The 18666-nt window shown below is 40.0% G+C and overlaps 1 protein-coding gene across 2 annotated transcripts in view; it reads right to left on the bottom strand.

Moving 5' to 3' along the window:
• Nucleotides 1-216: 216 nt before the first annotated feature.
• The window catches only part of WDR26 (WD repeat domain 26), a 31383-nt gene continuing 12933 nt past the window's right edge, over nt 217-18666 (bottom strand). Inside the window, exons 7-15 of one of the 2 annotated variants that reach the window (XM_054170422.1) lie at nt 18378-18434; nt 15252-15390; nt 11216-11356; nt 9615-9734; nt 8710-8855; nt 7426-7504; nt 6712-6841; nt 3381-3566; nt 217-1304 (exon numbers count right to left, since the gene is read on the bottom strand). In XM_054170422.1, coding sequence (XP_054026397.1) covers nt 1279-1304; nt 3381-3566; nt 6712-6841; nt 7426-7504; nt 8710-8855; nt 9615-9734; nt 11216-11356; nt 15252-15390; nt 18378-18434 — 1024 coding nt within the window. In that variant the 3' untranslated portion in view covers nt 217-1278. The remainder of the gene's footprint in view (nt 1305-3380; nt 3567-6711; nt 6842-7425; nt 7505-8709; nt 8856-9614; nt 9735-11215; nt 11357-15251; nt 15391-18377; nt 18435-18666) is intronic. The other variant, XM_054170428.1, reaches the window with a different exon arrangement.

Below are 18666 nucleotides of genomic sequence, written 5' to 3' on the forward strand. Positions count from 1 at the left end.
GTCAAGATGTTCACAGCACCAGCTTGCAACAAATTCTGGGAGAGGCATTTATATATCTGCAAACTTAAAAAGTAGATTCTCAGGAATCTAGGAAAAAAAGGGGAGGGGGGAATCTATACACCTTTGTTTACCAAACAAAGAAAAAATGCCACTGTAATACAAGTGTTTAATTATGATTTGTATGTTAATTACTTTTACAAAACCTTGACTTGAAGAAAGGATGCAACACATTCTTCCCTTGAGGTGTAGTCTACCTTTCACCAGCGTTGTCGCACACGTTTATGTAATTAAAAACAAAGAGCCAAACAACCCCAAAAACAACACAAGAAGACCTCATCTGGTTTAAACTCTTAAGTCTGATGGTGCACTCTGAACACTTTTTCTAGCTATTTGGAAAAGATGGGAGAGCGAGTTTATCCCTCTAGAACAAGCTTCACTGCCTGAACAAAGCTCCTTCCAGACATTGCTTTTGATTGGGTCTCAAGACACTCCGGAAAAGCATCGGTGATACCGTATTTCACGACACTCCTTGCATTGTTTTTAGTTCCAAATGTATACAAATGAAGTCATTTTAATCCTATAAATAATTTATTTTTAAAAAATTGTGCTGTTAACCCCTTTGGCAGGGCAACGAGCTATGTGAAAAGTACAAAACTTGTTGTCAAATGTGATACTGAGAGTGCTTTTGACATAGTTCATTGGTTTATCATCTCAATTTTATATATACTGCGCAACGGGCAAGGCTAGAATCCATGAACCAAGCTGCAAAGATCTCAAGCTAAGTAAGGCGGAGAGAGACTTGAGAAACAAGAGAAGGAAATACTTTCCTATCCAATGTATACTCTTCAGACTAAAGCACTCTTTCTATCAAGCCTTCTAAATTGTTAAATAAAGTGTTCCAAACAAGCATTTAAACTTCATTACACAGAAGAGCAACAAGAACAGTAGCCCGCCGGACAAAAAGGCAGGAGGGAAAAATATATATACTGAGTTCAATGGTTAGCCTGAATGTAGCACAGTTCTTCACAACCGATGGGGGGGTAATTTCAACACGGTGTCCAACAACGTTCTAACGACGTGCTTCATCTTGACTGGTTACTATGAAGCAAGGTGGTAAATGTTTGGCCCCAACCGGGCTTCAGAAATGGTTCTTTTATTTTTTTTTTCTCATGACGAGCATGTCTGTCCAGCTATCAATCATGTTTGTTTGCACCAAATCCCAAGCCATTTAAAATACGACTAATTAAGTTACTGAAGTCGTCTGCTCCGAATTCGCCATCAACTATCCATGCTACTGCATTCCTCTGAGCAAAGGAAACAGAAACATAAAAGAAATCACACCTTGAAGATCCGGTCAGCAGTTCGTGTTTCCATTACAAGGTCATTTATACAGCATAGCTATCCGAGTTTTACTGAACATGCATTAGTTAATGCCTCTTATACTGTAGCTAAAATTACTTAGGATATTACTCACGTTAATTTAGAGATTAATTTAGAATGCTAAGCCTTGGTATACAAAAAAAACCCATCTCTTCCAAAAGGGTGCAACACATTTGTGTTCCAGGGAACTGTGCTAATTAGAGCTGGCTCTCATCCATTTAAGTTTCCTGAGTTGTTAGGTGGTATTCACAGAATGTAAGGGTCAGAAGGGACCTTGAAAGATCATCTAGTCCAACTCCCTTGCCAGAGCAGGATCACCAATATGTGCACCTACATCTCTTGTGGAAGCACTGCTGTGAGAAATCAAGTTTCTATTAGTTTGGGGTTTATTGTCTTTACTACCTATTTTTTTTTTGCAAGTACTAAAACCAACCACCCAAACAAGGCAAGTAAGCAGCTAATTGAGAAAGCAAAGAAAACCAGAGTAAAACCAACTGAAGGGTAGGATCTGAGTCCTTACAGGTGCATTCGAGGTGTTTCAAAGAGGATATTGGCCAGGCTGCTCTACCAGGTCCAGTGCCAGAAGCAAATGCATCAGAAAGCACAGGAGCTCCTTCCAACTTTCAACCATTTTCACCTGAGGTGGATTCTGAAGTAGAAGTGTTCACAGATCTACTAGAAATCAATGAGTTTCTCTTGGACTATTTTGTCCAGCTTCCCCTTGAACTCATGTCCACACACTCAGTATCCATGAGCTCTTGTGGCAATGGGATACACTGTAGTCCATTTTAATGCCTACTGTACATTTTCACCAGAAGGTTAAATATGTAAAGCCAGAAGGCTATGAACTGCAGAATAACCTCTCAGAGGTCATCTCACTAACAGTTCAGGAGGCAGGTATGAAGTGTTAAGAACATGTCTGCATTTTATCAGTGACAACAGTTGCATTGTCTCTCCTGGGCATAGACAATTGCTTATGGCTAGGAAAGAATCAATTGGGTAGAGATTTTACAGTGGGACTCTTCATTCTCTCCAGACTTGTAGTGGATATTAGGCTTTACTGAAAGAGTGATCAGGCATTGGAACAGGCTGCCCAGGAAGGTGGTGGAGTCACCATCCCTGGAGGTGTTCAAGGAGCGTGCAGACAAGGCACTTCGGGACATGGTTTAACAGCCACGGTGGTCTTGTGGTGATGATTGGACTTGATCTTCAAGGTCTTTTCCAACTGAAATGATTCTGTGATTCCTTTTGTTAAAGTGTTTATTCAATTTGCAGTTTGGTCATAATATATTGTTTAATTTTTAATAGCATTGTAGGTTATTAAACCCCAGGCACTGGAGGCAAGAATTTAAGATGACTATGCAAGTTAATGTAATCCTGAGATCTTGGTGCTACAGATAACTTTGATGTCACCATGTCAGAAATTTGACTGTAGTTTTGGAAATAGCACCTGTTTCCTTTTTTGCTTCACAAATAAAAAACTTAGATGAAAACAGTAACTATTTTTTAGTAATAGTAATGATTCTAGCCCAATACTTAAAAGCATTTTTCTTTCCATTAATAGAAGCATAGAATGGTAGGAGTTGGAAAGGACCTCTAGAGATCACGTAGTCCAACACTCCTGCCAAAGCAGGATCACCTAGAGCGGATCACATCCAGATGGGGCTTGAAAGTCTCTAGAGGAGATTCCATAATCTCTCTGGGCAGCCTGTTCCAGTGCTCCATCACCCTCACCGTAGTGTCTCATGTTGAGGTAGAACTTCCTGTGTTCCAGCTTATACCCATTGTTCCTTGTTCTATTACTGGGCACCACCAAAAGAGACTGGCACCTTCACCTTGACACCCACCCCTCAGATGTTTATAGACATGAATAAGATCCCCTCTCGGCCTTCTCCTCAAGAAAATCCACTGAACCAATTGCCCTTGATGTAAGCTTGTAAAGGTTAGAAAACATAACCAGCTGCACCCTTTCCCTCCCCACCCCCCCCTCTGGTTTTCACCTTCAATATCCTGGTTGTCTACGAAAGGTGCTGGTCCCCATATTCTAACGGTGCCGTCATCCGAAGCGCTGGCCATCATGGATGGAATCTGCGGGTTCCAGCTGACGCAGTTCACGGTGCGCGTGTGCCCTGTCAGCTCCGCGATGGGCAGCTCGCTACGCTTGTGCCAAATATATACTTTGTGATCTAAATAAAACAGGCATAAAAACACAAACACCCAACACAACCACAACATCATGAGAAACTGTTCTGCACAGACTGGATTCCTCACATCAAATAGCACTTCTATCCAAGGTCTCAGCAACTAAAAAACCAAAACCCCCACCCCGTTAGTGTTGTAAACCAAAACAGAATAGGACAGAATTAACTGGGTTGGAAAAGACCTTTGAGATCATCAAGTCCAACCTATCACCCAACACCATCTAATCAACTAAACCATGGCACCAAGGGCTTCATCCAGTTCCCTCTTAAGCACCTCCAGTGATGGTGACTCCACCACCTCCCAGCGCAGCTCATTCCAATGGCCACTCTTCCTGTGAAAGACTTCTTCCTAACATCCAGCCTAAACCTCCCCGGCACAGCTTGAGACTGTGTACTCTTGTTCTGTTTGTCATTGCCTGGGAGAAGAGACCAACCTCCACCTGGCTACAACATCCCTTCAGGTAGTTGTAGAGAGCAACAAGGTCTCCTCTAATCCTCTTAAAATCCACGTCTAAACCCCCTATCTGTTAGATGTGCAATAGCACTAACAAAGTTTTGCTTCCAAAAGTGAACAAAATGACAGAGGCAAAGCTCTTTCATTAAGGGGCATGTTTACTTGTAGTCTACTGACTTCATAAGTAGTAGACTTGTAAGTCTACTTTGTAAGACTACTAAATTTGGTATTTGAAAGACATTTAACTACAATGTAAATAAGCCAATGCACAGCTAAAGAGAGAAACCAGGGTACCCTCCCTATCTTTAAGCTATAATCTCATTCAAAAGGAAGTCTTGCAGATTTATTTTTCTTTATAATGCATCTACTAATCTATAAATATAATTAAGTCATGAATACTCAAGGCAATATATTTACAACCACCACTTGTTGATGAGTACTAAGTAAGATCTAAATAAAATAATACAGTTTGAGATACCTCTGGTAGGAAAGGCCTAAAACATTCCAGTGAAAGTGCAAATGACCTTTGCTGCTCAGAAGCTGTAATGCCTCAAGTGGTGAGCTATTCCTGTCTTTGTCAATTAATCTGTGTGTGGTATTTGAATATGAATTTATACACAGTAAAAGTAAATGCAGCAAAATCACCTTACAGATCGTATCTGGTGATAGGAAGCTTTTAATTATGTCTAGGAACTTGCTAGACTTAGAACAGTGAACTGATGGGACCACTGCAATTTTTAGAGGTGTGTTACTGCTTTATAACCAACCATGTGGAGGAATAAATGGCTACAGGTGTTTGGGTGGTTAGACAGCAGCCTTTAACAAGCCTGTGGATTGACCACTTGAGGAATGCCTTCAGAATATTCCAAGCACAGCTATGTAAAATGAACAAGTATGTGTTACCAACATCACACAAAAGATTACTAATTGCATCTAGTGTTAAAAGTACTTTGCCATTGATTTTAGGGGTTTTAACATGGATGTTACTCTGAAGGCTTAAGCAAACCAATCTTCCTCTGTTCCTCCTCCCAAACCCTTCGAAAACAAACTTGCTCTCTGACTTACCTGCTAGAATAGCATCATGGAACCATGTGAGATAACTCAAATTGTCTTCTGCTGAACCAGCTCATTTGAGTACAACACTTTTATAGGTATTTGCATTGATGCAAATGTCCTGGCTGTGTTTACATTCCACTTACGATTTCAAGAGACTACATATCCACGCTATTCACCAAACAACACAATGCACTCTCTGCTTAAACACTGGACAGGCAAGCCTCTGCTGTCTGGGAGAATCAAAGCCTAAACACAAACCAGTATTTTGGTGCTTGTCAGAATGCCTCTATTTTATTTTGGAAAAAACAAGTTAGCTAGATCAAGGCAGCAGTCAGTTTCCCCTATCAGAAAGAGACCTATTTTCTTCCTATTGATGCAAACATTGGGACAACCCTACTTTGCTGACAAGATACCCTAAGTTTCAGAGGTTATGGCAATGTAATCTATCTATTTCTTAAAAAAATAATTACAGTGTGATCTGCTGGGTTTGTTTGCCTGGTTTTTAAAACACACAGACCTTCTTAGTAGCCACATTTGCAACAATTCAGTGCAAAGCGGGAACAGCTTCAGACAGTCCAAATGTACATAGGGTGCTATCAGTTTAAGTACTGCTTAAATACTGTTTTAGGACAATGAAGAGAAGAATAAATGAACAGGGAGGAAATAAAAATAAAGATTTTTCACTGTAGTATATGCACCTGCAGATGCACGTGAGTATGGCTCAACACAAACCCTGAACTTTTGGGTACTCGGGTCCCAAACCAAGAACCTTGGAGGTGCTGTCCTGCAGTCATCGTATTCCACGGGGTCTGCTTGAAGGGTGAAATTGGGTTTTATTTTAGACATATTTGGTATTTTCCAGAACAAGATAATAGTTATGTCCTGGTCAACCTTATTTCCTAACAGCTGTGAATTACACAGTACTAACAGGGGTTGCTTACATATTCCAAGCATAATTCTTAGCCCTCAAAGAGTTTGAATCTTAAGTGACCTCCATGGGAGGTGACAGTACTACGTCAGTGACAGGACTGAGACTATTCAACATACAAACCATTAACTCATTTCTATTCTTGCCACAGACAGTTGAATAAAGACACACCACAGAGTCTTTGATCACTAAGTAACCCTACCAGACTATGTCAACAACTGCTTAATTAAGTCTACGCCTAATTTGAGACTACTACTTCTGTAATTAAGCTGATGACTCTATTGAAATTAAAACATCACCACACCTACATCTTCAACAGACAAATGAGGCTGTTACTCCCCAGAAATATTTTTGATCCAAATCATAAGCCTCAGTATCATACCACAGCCAGAAAAGACCTCAACAACACCCCACCCACTTCTAATTAAAACCATGCAGATGCTTTTGCTTTACAGGAGCAATACAAAAGAATCATTAATGCTTTCTGCTACCACCACCATCCTCTCAAAAGGTTCTTTCTGCCAGCACATAATGATCTCTTGAAGTATGAACAACATTTGAGATTGTGGCAAACTTACTTAATGAACCAGTTGCTTGCTTTTGGAAGATGACAGCTGTTACCAACATTATAAAGGTAAGGTATAGGAAGGATACAGTGCTCTAGTTTTCTGCACAAAAGGGATTGATGTTACCTTCACTGCCACTTGCGATGAAATCTTCATTATGACCTCCAAAACATGAGTGAATTGTGTAAAATCCTTGTGTAACACCTTGATACTTTCTCACTAAAACTCTGTCTTGTAAATCCCATAAGTGAACTCCCTAGGAATAAGCAGTTTAAAAAAAAAAATGTTATTTTCTTATTAAACATTATTCACTGGTTTGGGTTTTTTTTAATGCTAAAAACCCCACACAAATAAGGACCCTGAGAGCACATTGTTTCAGCCAACTTCAGTGCTGTCACTGGATCAAGAGAGCAAAGATATACCAAACTGCTAAATTGAACTTCTAGCCTGTGGTCCCTTCTATTCTGAAAGCTCCTATTCTTCCCCAGTCTCCCAAAAGAAGACATAGGTAAAATCTAATTCTCACTCCCCTAGACATGTCAACCTGCCACAATTATTGCTGTACCAATGCAATAGCCAGGTATTAACATTTCATGATACACATTTCACAGTATGAAACTCTTCAGTGTAAATCAGCAAAAATAATGAAATTAGTCTCAGGTACAAGACCCCCTTCTTGTAAGAGAATGCCATGCTATTGTCTATGAGTATCAAGGCTTTCATACTACATGAAATACAACTGGTCAGTATCAAACGTTGTGATTTGCAGCAAAACCTTTAACTTGAAGCAATGCTTACAAGCAGGTTTGTTTGCATTTCCCTTCACCACCACCAACTCACCTGAGTTGCTACATTTAACAAAGCTAAACGTCCATTTTTAGATATAGTAAACGACATAATGGGGTGATCTTCTTGTACTCTGGAACGAGAAAGAGCAGTGTTAAGAGTACACTTGACCAAACAATGATGCAACACCAAGACAAAAGTCCTTTGTCTGCACATCACCCAGGGAAAGACAGTTCTGAAGTTGAAATTCGGTATGTCTCTATATATCCCAGTACCAGACAGGTCTGCAGAAGTTTTCTTATGTGTATGACAGATTCCAAGGCCAAAACATATTTTAGACGTCAAATCCAACTCCTAACTTCTAGATAAGATCTAGTAGAATATGCCAGCAAATGAGAAGACAGCTCTTGATGATAGAAATGAAGCAGCCACCAGAAACCTACTCCTGTGCTTAGGAAGTTGTTTCTAATACTGATGTGATGCTTTCTGCTGCAATTTGAACTCACCAATTCTTGTCCCATAGAATCATTGAAAGAGTCCAGAGCAGAGCCACGGAAATGATTAAAGGGAGTGGAACATGTTCCTTATGAAGGGAGACTGAGGGAGCTGGGGCTCTTCAGTTTGGAGGAGACTAAGGGGTAACTTCATCAATGTTTATAAATATGTAAAGTGTGAGTGCCAAGAGGATGGAGCCAGGCTCTTCTTGGTGATGCCCAATGACAGGACAAGGAACAATGGGTTGAAGTTGAGGCATAGGAAGTTCCATGGAAACATGAGGAAAATTTTTTTTTTTTTTTACTGTGAGGATGACAGAGCCCTGGAACAGGCTGCCCAGGGGGGTTGTGGAGTCTCCCTCTCTGGAGATATTCAAAACCCGCCTGGATGTGTTTCTGCGTGACCAACTCTAGGTGATCCTGCTCTGGCAGAGGGGTTGGACTGGATGATCTTTCAAGGTCTCTTCCAGCCCCTGACAGCCTGTGATTATGTGACAAAAAGCTGGAAGAGACCTCCAAGATCGGGTCCAACTATCACAACCACTAAACTATGTTCTGAAGTGTCACATCTACATGTTTCTTGATCACATCCAGGGATGGTGACTCCACTACCTCCCTGGACAGCCTGTTCCAACACCCGACCAATCCCTCAGGAAAGAAAATTTTCCTAACATTGAATCTAAACCTCCCCTGGCACAACTTCAGCCCATTTCCTCTTGTCCTATTCTCCTTTCAATAGGAGTGCATTTTAATAACTCATTTCCCATCCCGCCCCACAAACCCTTCCTCAGTATTTTTCCTGACTAAGATCCAGGAATTCAAAAGTGAAGAGAAAGGTAGTTACATGTTCCTGTCTGTGAGATCCTCGAAGTTATAACCCCGAATTCGCTGGTGTGTGTCCGATGCTAGGACAGTTTTCCCATCACTCAAGCACCAAAGGCATTGTACTCTCACCCCTTCCCAGGAGTCAAGGAGGTTGCCATCTAAATCCTAATTAGAAAAGAGGAAAAAAAACCCAGCTGTTAGTTTCAGATGTCTGAGAAGTTGCAACACAAGTATCTTTTTTTACTGTTTGTGCAGACAACTGCTAGAGAAAGCAATTAAGAGAGCAAACTGTAAAAAGGACTTAATGAATTTGAACTTCCTTGTCTTTATCAAGGGCTTCGGAAGGTATCCATCCTGCAGAGCTGAGATTTTAATCTCTTGTTTCCTTGTGCATGGTACATGCATCATGTTAGAGACCTCACCTTAGCAATAAGTGAGGTTTGCATACTGCACTACTATTCTGGGCACCAATTCAGACGACAAATTATCAGGGGATAGGGTAAGACTGTGGACCACCACCCAAAAAAAAAATCAACATTGGTCAAGTACTGAGTATCAAATTTCTGTTTACTGTAAGCAATGGCAGCATGCAAAAACTAAGACAGTCAAAATGATGTGGAAAAACCTCTGTGAACAAAGGCATTCTATTTCATTAGTGTATTTTCTAGACCACCTAAGAGAGAAATTCTCAACCCTCCACAAATCCTCCTTTAGGCAGACAAAAGATGTTTGAAGCCCTTTAACTGCTATATACAGAACTGCTGCTGAAATACTAGCATTAAATGCATTGGGGTTTTTTGAATTAAAAAAGGATCAGAAGTTTTACAGTACAGACACATGAAAAAAACATGAACCTCAGGTTTGACCATGAGAAAACTTTAATTTCTTGCTTTGTTCACAACACAAGAGATGCAGACAACTTACACACTGATAGAACTGCCCACGCTGACCTCCCGTTACAAAACGCTTCCCATCAGGATTCCAGGCCACGCTTGTTAAACTGTCTTCATGAGACTGGCTCATCTTTGTCCTCAGCTCCCCAGTCTAGAACACAAATGAAGGCAGCAAAGTCTTGTGCCAGGACCCTTGCCCAAAAAGACATTGAGAATTTCATCTGATGTGATTAGTGTTTGGAAGTGCAGTTTGGAAGTACATATTTCAATGTGTTTACTGAAAAAACCCAACACAAACCTATGAATAATGCAATACAAAAGTAGAACTACATCAGCATTTCCAGTGATTCTGGACTTGATTTGGGACATTTTCCTTTGCTCCTCAAATCTAGAGATCGAGTAGTTGGTATGTCAGACACCTGGAAGATTGTGAGTAAAGAGAGGAATCAAGAAGAGATAGAGAAAGGACAGAGGAAAGAGGAGGCTACAAGAAGAAAGATAACAAAATACACTATAAAAAAGAGCTGGGAGTATCAGAATATTTAGAACATTTTCCTACCTAAACTGGGACTCTCAATGCTAAAATTTAGCTTCCATTCCTAGTTTGTATTGGTACTGTTTCACAAGACACTGTGTGGCTTACCATTGTTAACACAGTGAGGGCTTCTCTCTATTCCTTTGTGCCAACTCTAGAATTCTTCACTGAGTCAATGTAGTCAAGCAGAAGTATTCCAAGGGTGAAAAAAGGGGATGTTTTTGGTTTAGGAAATTAAATTAGTTCAGAGTCCAAGGCAGCACAGGAAAGACTATAAAGCCCACAACGGAGGCAGAGAAGCTTTTATATCAACTGAAGTGCTCATAAACATTGACAGCAGAAAAAGGTTTTCAAATTCACAAAGGAAATGGAAAAATGCCCTGGTATCTGACTGAAAGATGAAGATCTGAAATCATAAATTTATGCCTCTGCAGATCTTCCACTGACATCACTCACAGGGTTACACAAAACAAAAATAGCTTGTATCTTTATATAGTTTTGCCACTTGTTAAAATCTCCAATGAGCAATTGCTCCCCTTCGATATTAATTCCTCCCTCTGCTTCTCCTGATTAATTTACTGTTCTTCCCCTCAATAGCTCTCTAAGGCCCTATGGATTTAAGCCATCCCTTCTCACAAACTATCAGTCATCCCAGAATGCTAGTGGAGGGAAGGGACCTCTAGAGATCAAAGCAGTATCACCTAGGGAAGATCACACAAGAACACATCCAGATGGATCTTGATAATCTCTAGAGAAGGAGACTCCACAACCTCCCTGGGCAGCCTGTTCCAGGGCTCCAGCACCCTTACAGTAAAGAAGTTTTTGCTCAGGTTGAGATGGAGTCAAAAGCATTAGAAGTGCTGCACAGCCCTGCTGCACAAGTATTTACCCTTGACCTCTAATTTTAGTAGTGTACAAACTGAGTACAGAGTATTTGTAGGCTACCATGGTAATTTTTTCACACTGATGGGGAGTGGGCTGATCAGTGCCACTTCTTCACGCTCACATGCATACAGAACAAATTTGTATGAATTCCTCCTTTCACACCTAACAGTTAACTATTGAAACAAAAAGAGTAGGCTGATGTCACCACTTACTTGTACATTCCAGAGCCAAAGCTCAGAACAATCATCTGGGCCACAGGCAACAAGATAGTTGTCATCTGGACTCCAAGCAATATAAGACACACCATATGCATGACCTTCTAACGTCTTAAGTAGTTTTAGCTGGTGAGTATCCTGAAACAAGAGAGATTTTGTTGGAGACAATGCAGATGAACTCCTACTTCATTTCGCATATACAATATGTCCAAGTACAGCACAGCAAGTTTGCTCTGTACAACTTGGCATCTGAATTTTACAAGACATATGAGTAGGTTCTTACTGGAAGAGCAGTTGCTAGCTTAAAAAATAGGACTATAAAAGGAAAGGTCTTAAGTTTCCATGTACAAAGCAAAACTTGTAGGTATTTTGGTTATAATCTTCCATGATTTCAAAACTTAGAACCATTGTGTACAAAGTTGTACATGACACTACACCTGCTTTAGTACAGAAGATTTCTGTCATGTCAAGTCTCTCTATATCAACTGGAATACCAAAGCACTGCTACCCATACTTTAGATAGGAAGTCTGATAGGTTGGACTCCATCTCAAAGGTCTTTTCCAACCTGGTTAATTCTATTCTATTTTTACAGAATTAATTTACTTTTAAGAAAGTAAAGACATGGTTGAAGCCTGTTATGTTTAAGCAGAGAGCCAAATACTTGAGGCAGGCTGAGAAATGAAAACCTCCAAGTGCCAATATTCTTGTAAACTTAAATGTATCTTGTGTGTGTCATGCAAGAAAAGTTTTGCAGAAAGATATTTTTTAAAGCTTCCCTGAGAGGTGCTCTGCTCTTATTTCACAACTGTTGCCTACAGCAAGCTGTTGCACCACCCTTTCTGCCAGATTTAGTGAATGAAACATACTTCAGAGTACCTTGTATCACCTTTATGCTACAACTGTTCTACTGCTGCCTTCTCAGAGGAAGTTGACTTCTGAGCAGCGGATCAAAAGCAGCAGTACAGCTCGATACTATGAAACCACCACGCCGGCTGCCCAACTACAGAAATGTATTTGGACACAGTATCAGCACTGACTCTTGACGACAGGCACATACAGAAAGGGCAGCTGAGCCTGTTTGCAATGATTTTTGTGAAGCCTCTCAGAAATGGGCAAGTGGATTCTTCTTTGTCTCCTCCTTCCCTCCCCCGCCCCCTTCTGCATGGGAGATATTTACACCACCTCCTTCTCTTCAAAAAGAGTGACTCGTTTCAAAACCTAGCTTGATTTCTGAAGTTGTCCTTCTCTCTGTTTTTAGTATTAATCATCACAACACCTTTTTAGAATCAAGAGAAAAAACATGGTCAGGGGAACAGTGTCAAGAAGGATCAGCTTGGGGGGGATTTGGTGACTTCCAGACAGCCTACAGCTTTGATAGTTCTACTGGCTAGAAATGTCCCACATTCCTCAAAAGAAAGTGGGCTAAGAATATTCAAGGCCTCAAAGCCCCCTTTTCCATTCTACTATTCCTGGTCTGCACCAGACATCGCTATCTGTAGCTGAACTGATCAGCAAAGAAACAGAGTCATGTCTGACATCATTTCACACTGGGGAGCTTGCCTTCAACTGATGGACTTCATTTTACCTCAGGACTGAAGTAGCCTGTAACTTCTGCATCGCATTTGACACTCAAAGAGCAAGATACAAAGGACATTTCACTTCTAGCAATGGGACTTGTGGCTGTTACTACCTCTCATGCTTCTCTCTAAATACAGCAAAACTCCTCCACCATGTTTTGCTCTAAAAACAGTAGTCAATGGTATTTCAGGAAAATGTTCCCAAGTTTAGTTAATCTGTTTCCCACCCACCACTAAAAGAAATCTCAGCACTTCTATCTCTTCACAGATTTTTTTTCCTATGTAAAAGGAACAACTATTCAGGTATCAAATTAAGTTTGCAGTAGTTGAGCTGAAAAGCCAAAAACCTGTCAACAGCATTTAAAAAGTGTGGAAAAAAAGGAATAGTGTTTCTGTAAGGAACAAGTGAAAAGAGAAGATGCATGCCAGACAAGGAGATGTACCTACTGTGCTTATCCTTGGTGCTCTAAACATTCTGCTACACTTAGTAACAGTCAGATAATGCATAATCAAATAATGCATCCCACACACAAACCTAGCTCTCTCAAGACATTATCTAATGCTGCCAAGCCTGCAAGAGAGCTTGAAAATGAACAAATTAAAATAGGAGCAGGAGTTAAGAGATCTCAGACATGTAGCTGGGGTCTACAAAATGAAATGAAGAAAACATGGCAGCAGTATCATTACACTTCAAGAGGGGTGATGAAGAACATAAAAGGAAAAACTGAAGGATTCTCATACACAAAACGTGCATGGAAAAAAGAATGCTGGTCTTTAAAACCAGCGCTCTCCAATCACTTGCCCACAGTTGAACAGATGTTTCCCTGTGGTTTATACACAGAGATTGTTCTAATTCTGTACACCTAAAGCCTTGGAAAATTAAGCTTATGGTTCAAAATTTTGTCAGCTACCACAGGAAGTGTGAGAAGTGTGCTCTAGCAAATGTCAAAATGAACCACTTGAGCTACATGGCCTAATGTTATTTAGGAATCCACCTCGTCAACAAGGTTTCACTTCGTTTTTAAGGTACTCAAATACAAAAGAAAAACCAACACACCAACCTCTGCAAGACTGCTTTTTCACTGTTTATTAATATTTCATTCCTTTATCAACCCTTGGCTAAAAGGGTTTGTCTGAAACACTCATAAAAGCATTTCCTTGGTTTGCTCAACCAGAGGTTAGCTAACAATTCCCTATAAAATATGCTAACCAAGATGTTGGCTATTAAAACTTATCAATACAAAAGGAAGATGCACCTCTACAATCAAATGACAAGTTAACAGCATAAACATTTGATCCTTAGTTTGCTTAGAATGAGTGTTTTTAACAGAACCCCAAATAAAAAAAAAAACCTCACAGATCAAATATCAAAAGACAGCTTATGCTGCTATGAATCTCTTGACCCAGAGTAACAAACCAACCACAAAAGTTCTGTGCCTTAAAAAGCCACAGCACTTACTGTCTGGGTCAGGGGCTATGTAACAACTATGCACATGCAACAGGATTTTAAGTTGTCCCATCTTCTTAATACCAAAATGGACAAAAGTTACATGGTTTCCTAATCTGTAGTGGGTTAAAAAAAACCAAAGGATTGAGTTCACCTCTCAAATCCTACTGAAAGCCAGTGTGGAGCTGCTAAAACCTTTCATCTTTCATTCCTATCAGTTTGCAGCTGTGTGGCTGGAAAAATAAATATCAAAAAACCCTACTTCTGATAGTGTTTTACAAGCATTAGCACCTTCAAATATTGTGTGCATGTTTAATCATAGTTTTTTTATTGTTGTGATACACATGGAGATACTCTCACATCACTTCTGCAAGCCAGTTAAAACACTCTTGGGTTCACTGCTCCATTTTTTAAGCCATGTTAAGAATATACATGGGTAGAAAAGAAATCTTGTAGCTGGAAGAAATTTCATATAAAACAGAACAGTGCCACAGACAAGTATCAAAACCTACAACTGCAGACTAAGAAAATGGATAGGTGTGCTTCTGTGTGTCAGTGGATGCTGACAAGCATAGAATGGTAGGGGTTGGAAGGGATGTCTGGAGGTCAAGTCAACCTCCCCTGCCAAAGCACGATCACCTAGGGCAGCTCATACAGGGACACATCCAGATGGGTCTTGAAAGTCTCTGGAGAAGGAGACTCCACAACCTCCCTGGGCAGCCTATTTCAGTACTCCAGCACCCTCACAAGAAAGAAGCTTCCCCTCATTTTGAGGTGGAACTTCCTGTGTTCCAGTTTGCATCCATTGCCCCTTGTCATGTGTCTTCCTTTACTAACTTACACTGCCTATGATCTTCAGTCTTTTTACATTCCCAAGGAAATACCCTTGACAGCAAGCTACAGTACACATGATCCTATCCTACAAAAATCAAGCCATCCTAGCAAGAGAAAGCAGAGGGGGAATGCAATGACAAATCATACCCATTTTACCACGTTGCACACACTTACTGGATCAACCTGCCATATGATGACAGTTGTGTCCTTGGATCCTGTTGCTAGTTTAGTGCCATCATTGGAGAACTTACAGAACCACACTTCATTACAGTGCTCCGTTAGGATCTGCTGTGTATAGCATGGGAACTGTTTCCTGGGAAAAGAAAGGGATGCATTTCCAGATTAATAAGAAAGCAGTAAGTTGGGGTTTTTTAAAAAAAATAAAACTCAAGATTGTAAAAACTTAGCCAAAACCTTAAATGCAAGACCAGACAACTTAGAAAATCCCTCTACTAGCAACTACTTCAAGTAAGTACAGAATGAAGTGTCTTATCTGGCAAAAAGCTTGCATCCCCAAGTGATCACAACTAATAGTAAGAATGTAGAACCATCCTCATTACACTCATAATTTGTTTTGCTTTCATAGAACTTGGAATAAAACTGACCTCATTAGCAGCTTACTGCTATACACTTCTATAGTGTATAGAAAATACTGGATTCCAAACCTCTGAGCCCTACATGTAATGATTTACTTACATGGGAAGAGTTTAAGTGTTTAACTCACCTAGCTATATCTTGCCAAAGCCTTATTAGTGATTTATTGAAGTGGATTTAAAGAATAGCCTTGTTTCTTTCTTGAATTTGATGTTGCAGTAAGTTAGGTGTTACCTTGCCCTCATTTTGTGCCATTTTCCACTCTCTCTGCAGAGCACCACGTAAAATACCTTAAGCATAGCCAGTATGGTATCATTATGAGCCTTCAACTGTCTTCCCTTTTAAAAAACCCTACACTGCTTTTTAAAATGTTAAGTGTGTATCAAACAAAATACTATATAAACTACTGAGTCAAACACTGCTCTATAGATATTAGTTACACAAGGAGTAAAAGCTAGCAGTCAAAATATTAAGTTGTGTAAGAGCTACAGACAAGTTTCATTTTATTTACAGTTCATCTACTGCATTAAGAATTTGAGAGCTAAGATAAAATAAATGCAGGCTTTTACAGCAGATGACTCCTTTTAGAAGTAATACTGCAGTAAACTACAAGCCGATTGCTCAGATGCACTAAAAGGTAGTCTCTAATCATGAACACTTTTTCTTGAACTGCAGGGACCCTGAAGCTGTCCAGTCTTACACCGAGTTTTTGTGTTGCCAAGCGCAACAGGGCAATACAACTCAAATGGGAGACAACAGTACTACTGTAACAGTCTTAGCATGGGACAAACTAGCCTGAAAAACCCAACTTACTCCCTTTACACTTGTTTAAAAATGCAGTTTGGTGATAGCCAGGCTGACAGACACCTGAAAAAACTGTTTCTTATCAGAAGCTAGAGAAAGCTCTGTTTAATACAGTGTCTATACTCTCTCAGACTATTTTCTTTTACTATCACAGGCTTCCTATTCCATCCTTAAAGAGTACTGAGCAGCACTAAACCACCACATACTTACAGAATGGTTTGGAAAGGACCTTAAAGATCATCTAGTTCCAACCCAACCCCACCCCTGTGCCATAGGCAGGGATACCTTTCACTAGGCCAGGTTGCTCAAAGCTTTGTCCAGCCTGGCCTTGAACACCTCCAGGAAGGGAGGACAATTTGTCTTGTGGTACAGAAGGACTTACAAAACATGCATATCTCTATTTGGCTTCCTTGGGTACATGTAGTTAAGTATGTAATTTCTAGACAAACACATATCTGTTCTGCTCCTGCTTTAAAGCTGAGAGAGGGTAGTTCAGTTGCCACTGAAACAACTTTGAACCCAAGGCAGACAGATCCACCCATAAAAAGATGGCTGCTTCTTGAAGTCTAGAGGAAAACAGGCAAACCCTTACACAGCTATGTGCACCTACAGGAAGAGCATTTCATTATTACTTAGCCACAGTACAACAAATTAATGTTTATCCCCAGAGCAGCAATTTGCTCTAGAAGGCGAAAGAGTCTTTATCTGTAAGTCATACAAAGTGGAAAGGGCACGCTGTGTCCCACAAAAGCCTTTTCAGCATATTTCATTTAAAACAAATACTCTGCAAAGCAGTAGTGCCTGTATTTTAAAGCGTAAGAAAAGCAGTCAAGGTTTTGTAGACGTGAAAAGCAAGCAGTGGAATGCTGGAGTACACAATTTTTGTAGTAAGGTTGCCTTTAGGTTCCTGACAAAGGGTAGCAAGCATAGTTGATACAGCTGCTGCAGACACATTCCAGTACTGAATTATGCTATTCACAACCCAGTCACATCAGAGCTCTCTCACAAAGTTATCTTAACTAATGAAACATACAATCCAGCAAGTCTGACTTCACAGATGGCAAAGCATACATTAAATAACCCTTCTGCAGAAGGAAATAGCAGCAGTCTCAAAGCAAGAAACCAAAACGAGTTATCTAACAGATTCTGGTTTGGATAATTAGATATTAAAGCAGCTCAAAGGTTTTTCTTTTTTTGCACTGTTTCATGACATACTGTTCTGTTTTTCAAAACACTCATGTTGTTCATGTACTGAAATTAAGTATCTTATAAAGTTATCTGCAGAACTTCAAACTAAAGGTAAACACCAAACAGCTACCTATTCCTATACATATAATGGAAAATTTATTCCTCAATGGTTCTTTTTCAGCAAGGCTACATTAAGCTAGTACCTAAAAACCAGCAGTATTTACCTCTCATTTGGACTTTGCTGTTTATAAATAAACTCAGACTAAAGATAATTAGCTCATGTACATGAAAGACAGAAGAATTCCAGGGTGGGGAAGGAAGAGAACCCACACAAATAAAACACCCAAGTAGACTGAATACTCTCAAAACCAAAAATGCCCACACCCAAGAGATCAGTTCTCTATTATCAAAATCCCAGGCACAGTAAGATGAATGAAGCTCCTTACTCTCACTTCCAGCAGTTTCTCCCTCTTATCTCCTACTCTTAAGAAGTGATAAAATTTTAGTTAAACATTTTTACCTACTAGGGTAATTCAAGCATGCTTGATCAAAATATTGCCACAAGTCCAAAACAGATTAGTTCCAACTAAAAAAAGGGAAGGTTATCAGTGTTCTGTCATTTAAGTAGTACAGAACTTAAATTGTCTAAGCTATTAGACTACTGTTACTTCTGTCAGTTTAACCAAAATTTGGCTTCCACTGTCTTTAACTCACCTCATTATGCCCAAGCATGGCAGCATGTACAGCGCACCACATACTGATCTCAGACCCCTGCAATAGGTAGGGACAATAGGTTGAGTTGAGGACAGAATGGAAGCCTTTATTTTGAAGTGGTTTGTTTTGTTTATTTTTTTAAAGTAATCTTCAGTATCTGTGTAGGTACACATACCAAACAGGCACATTTAGGAAGTACCACATTAGGTACAAAAAAAGCCACCAAACTATGGTCAAACCTTTATGTCAAAGAGACTCAGATGGGGGAAATTTAAGCCCAGATTTGTTG

Source organism: Dryobates pubescens, chromosome 2 (assembly GCF_014839835.1).
Source record: "Dryobates pubescens isolate bDryPub1 chromosome 2, bDryPub1.pri, whole genome shotgun sequence".
Taxonomy (NCBI): Eukaryota; Metazoa; Chordata; class Aves; order Piciformes; family Picidae; genus Dryobates; species Dryobates pubescens.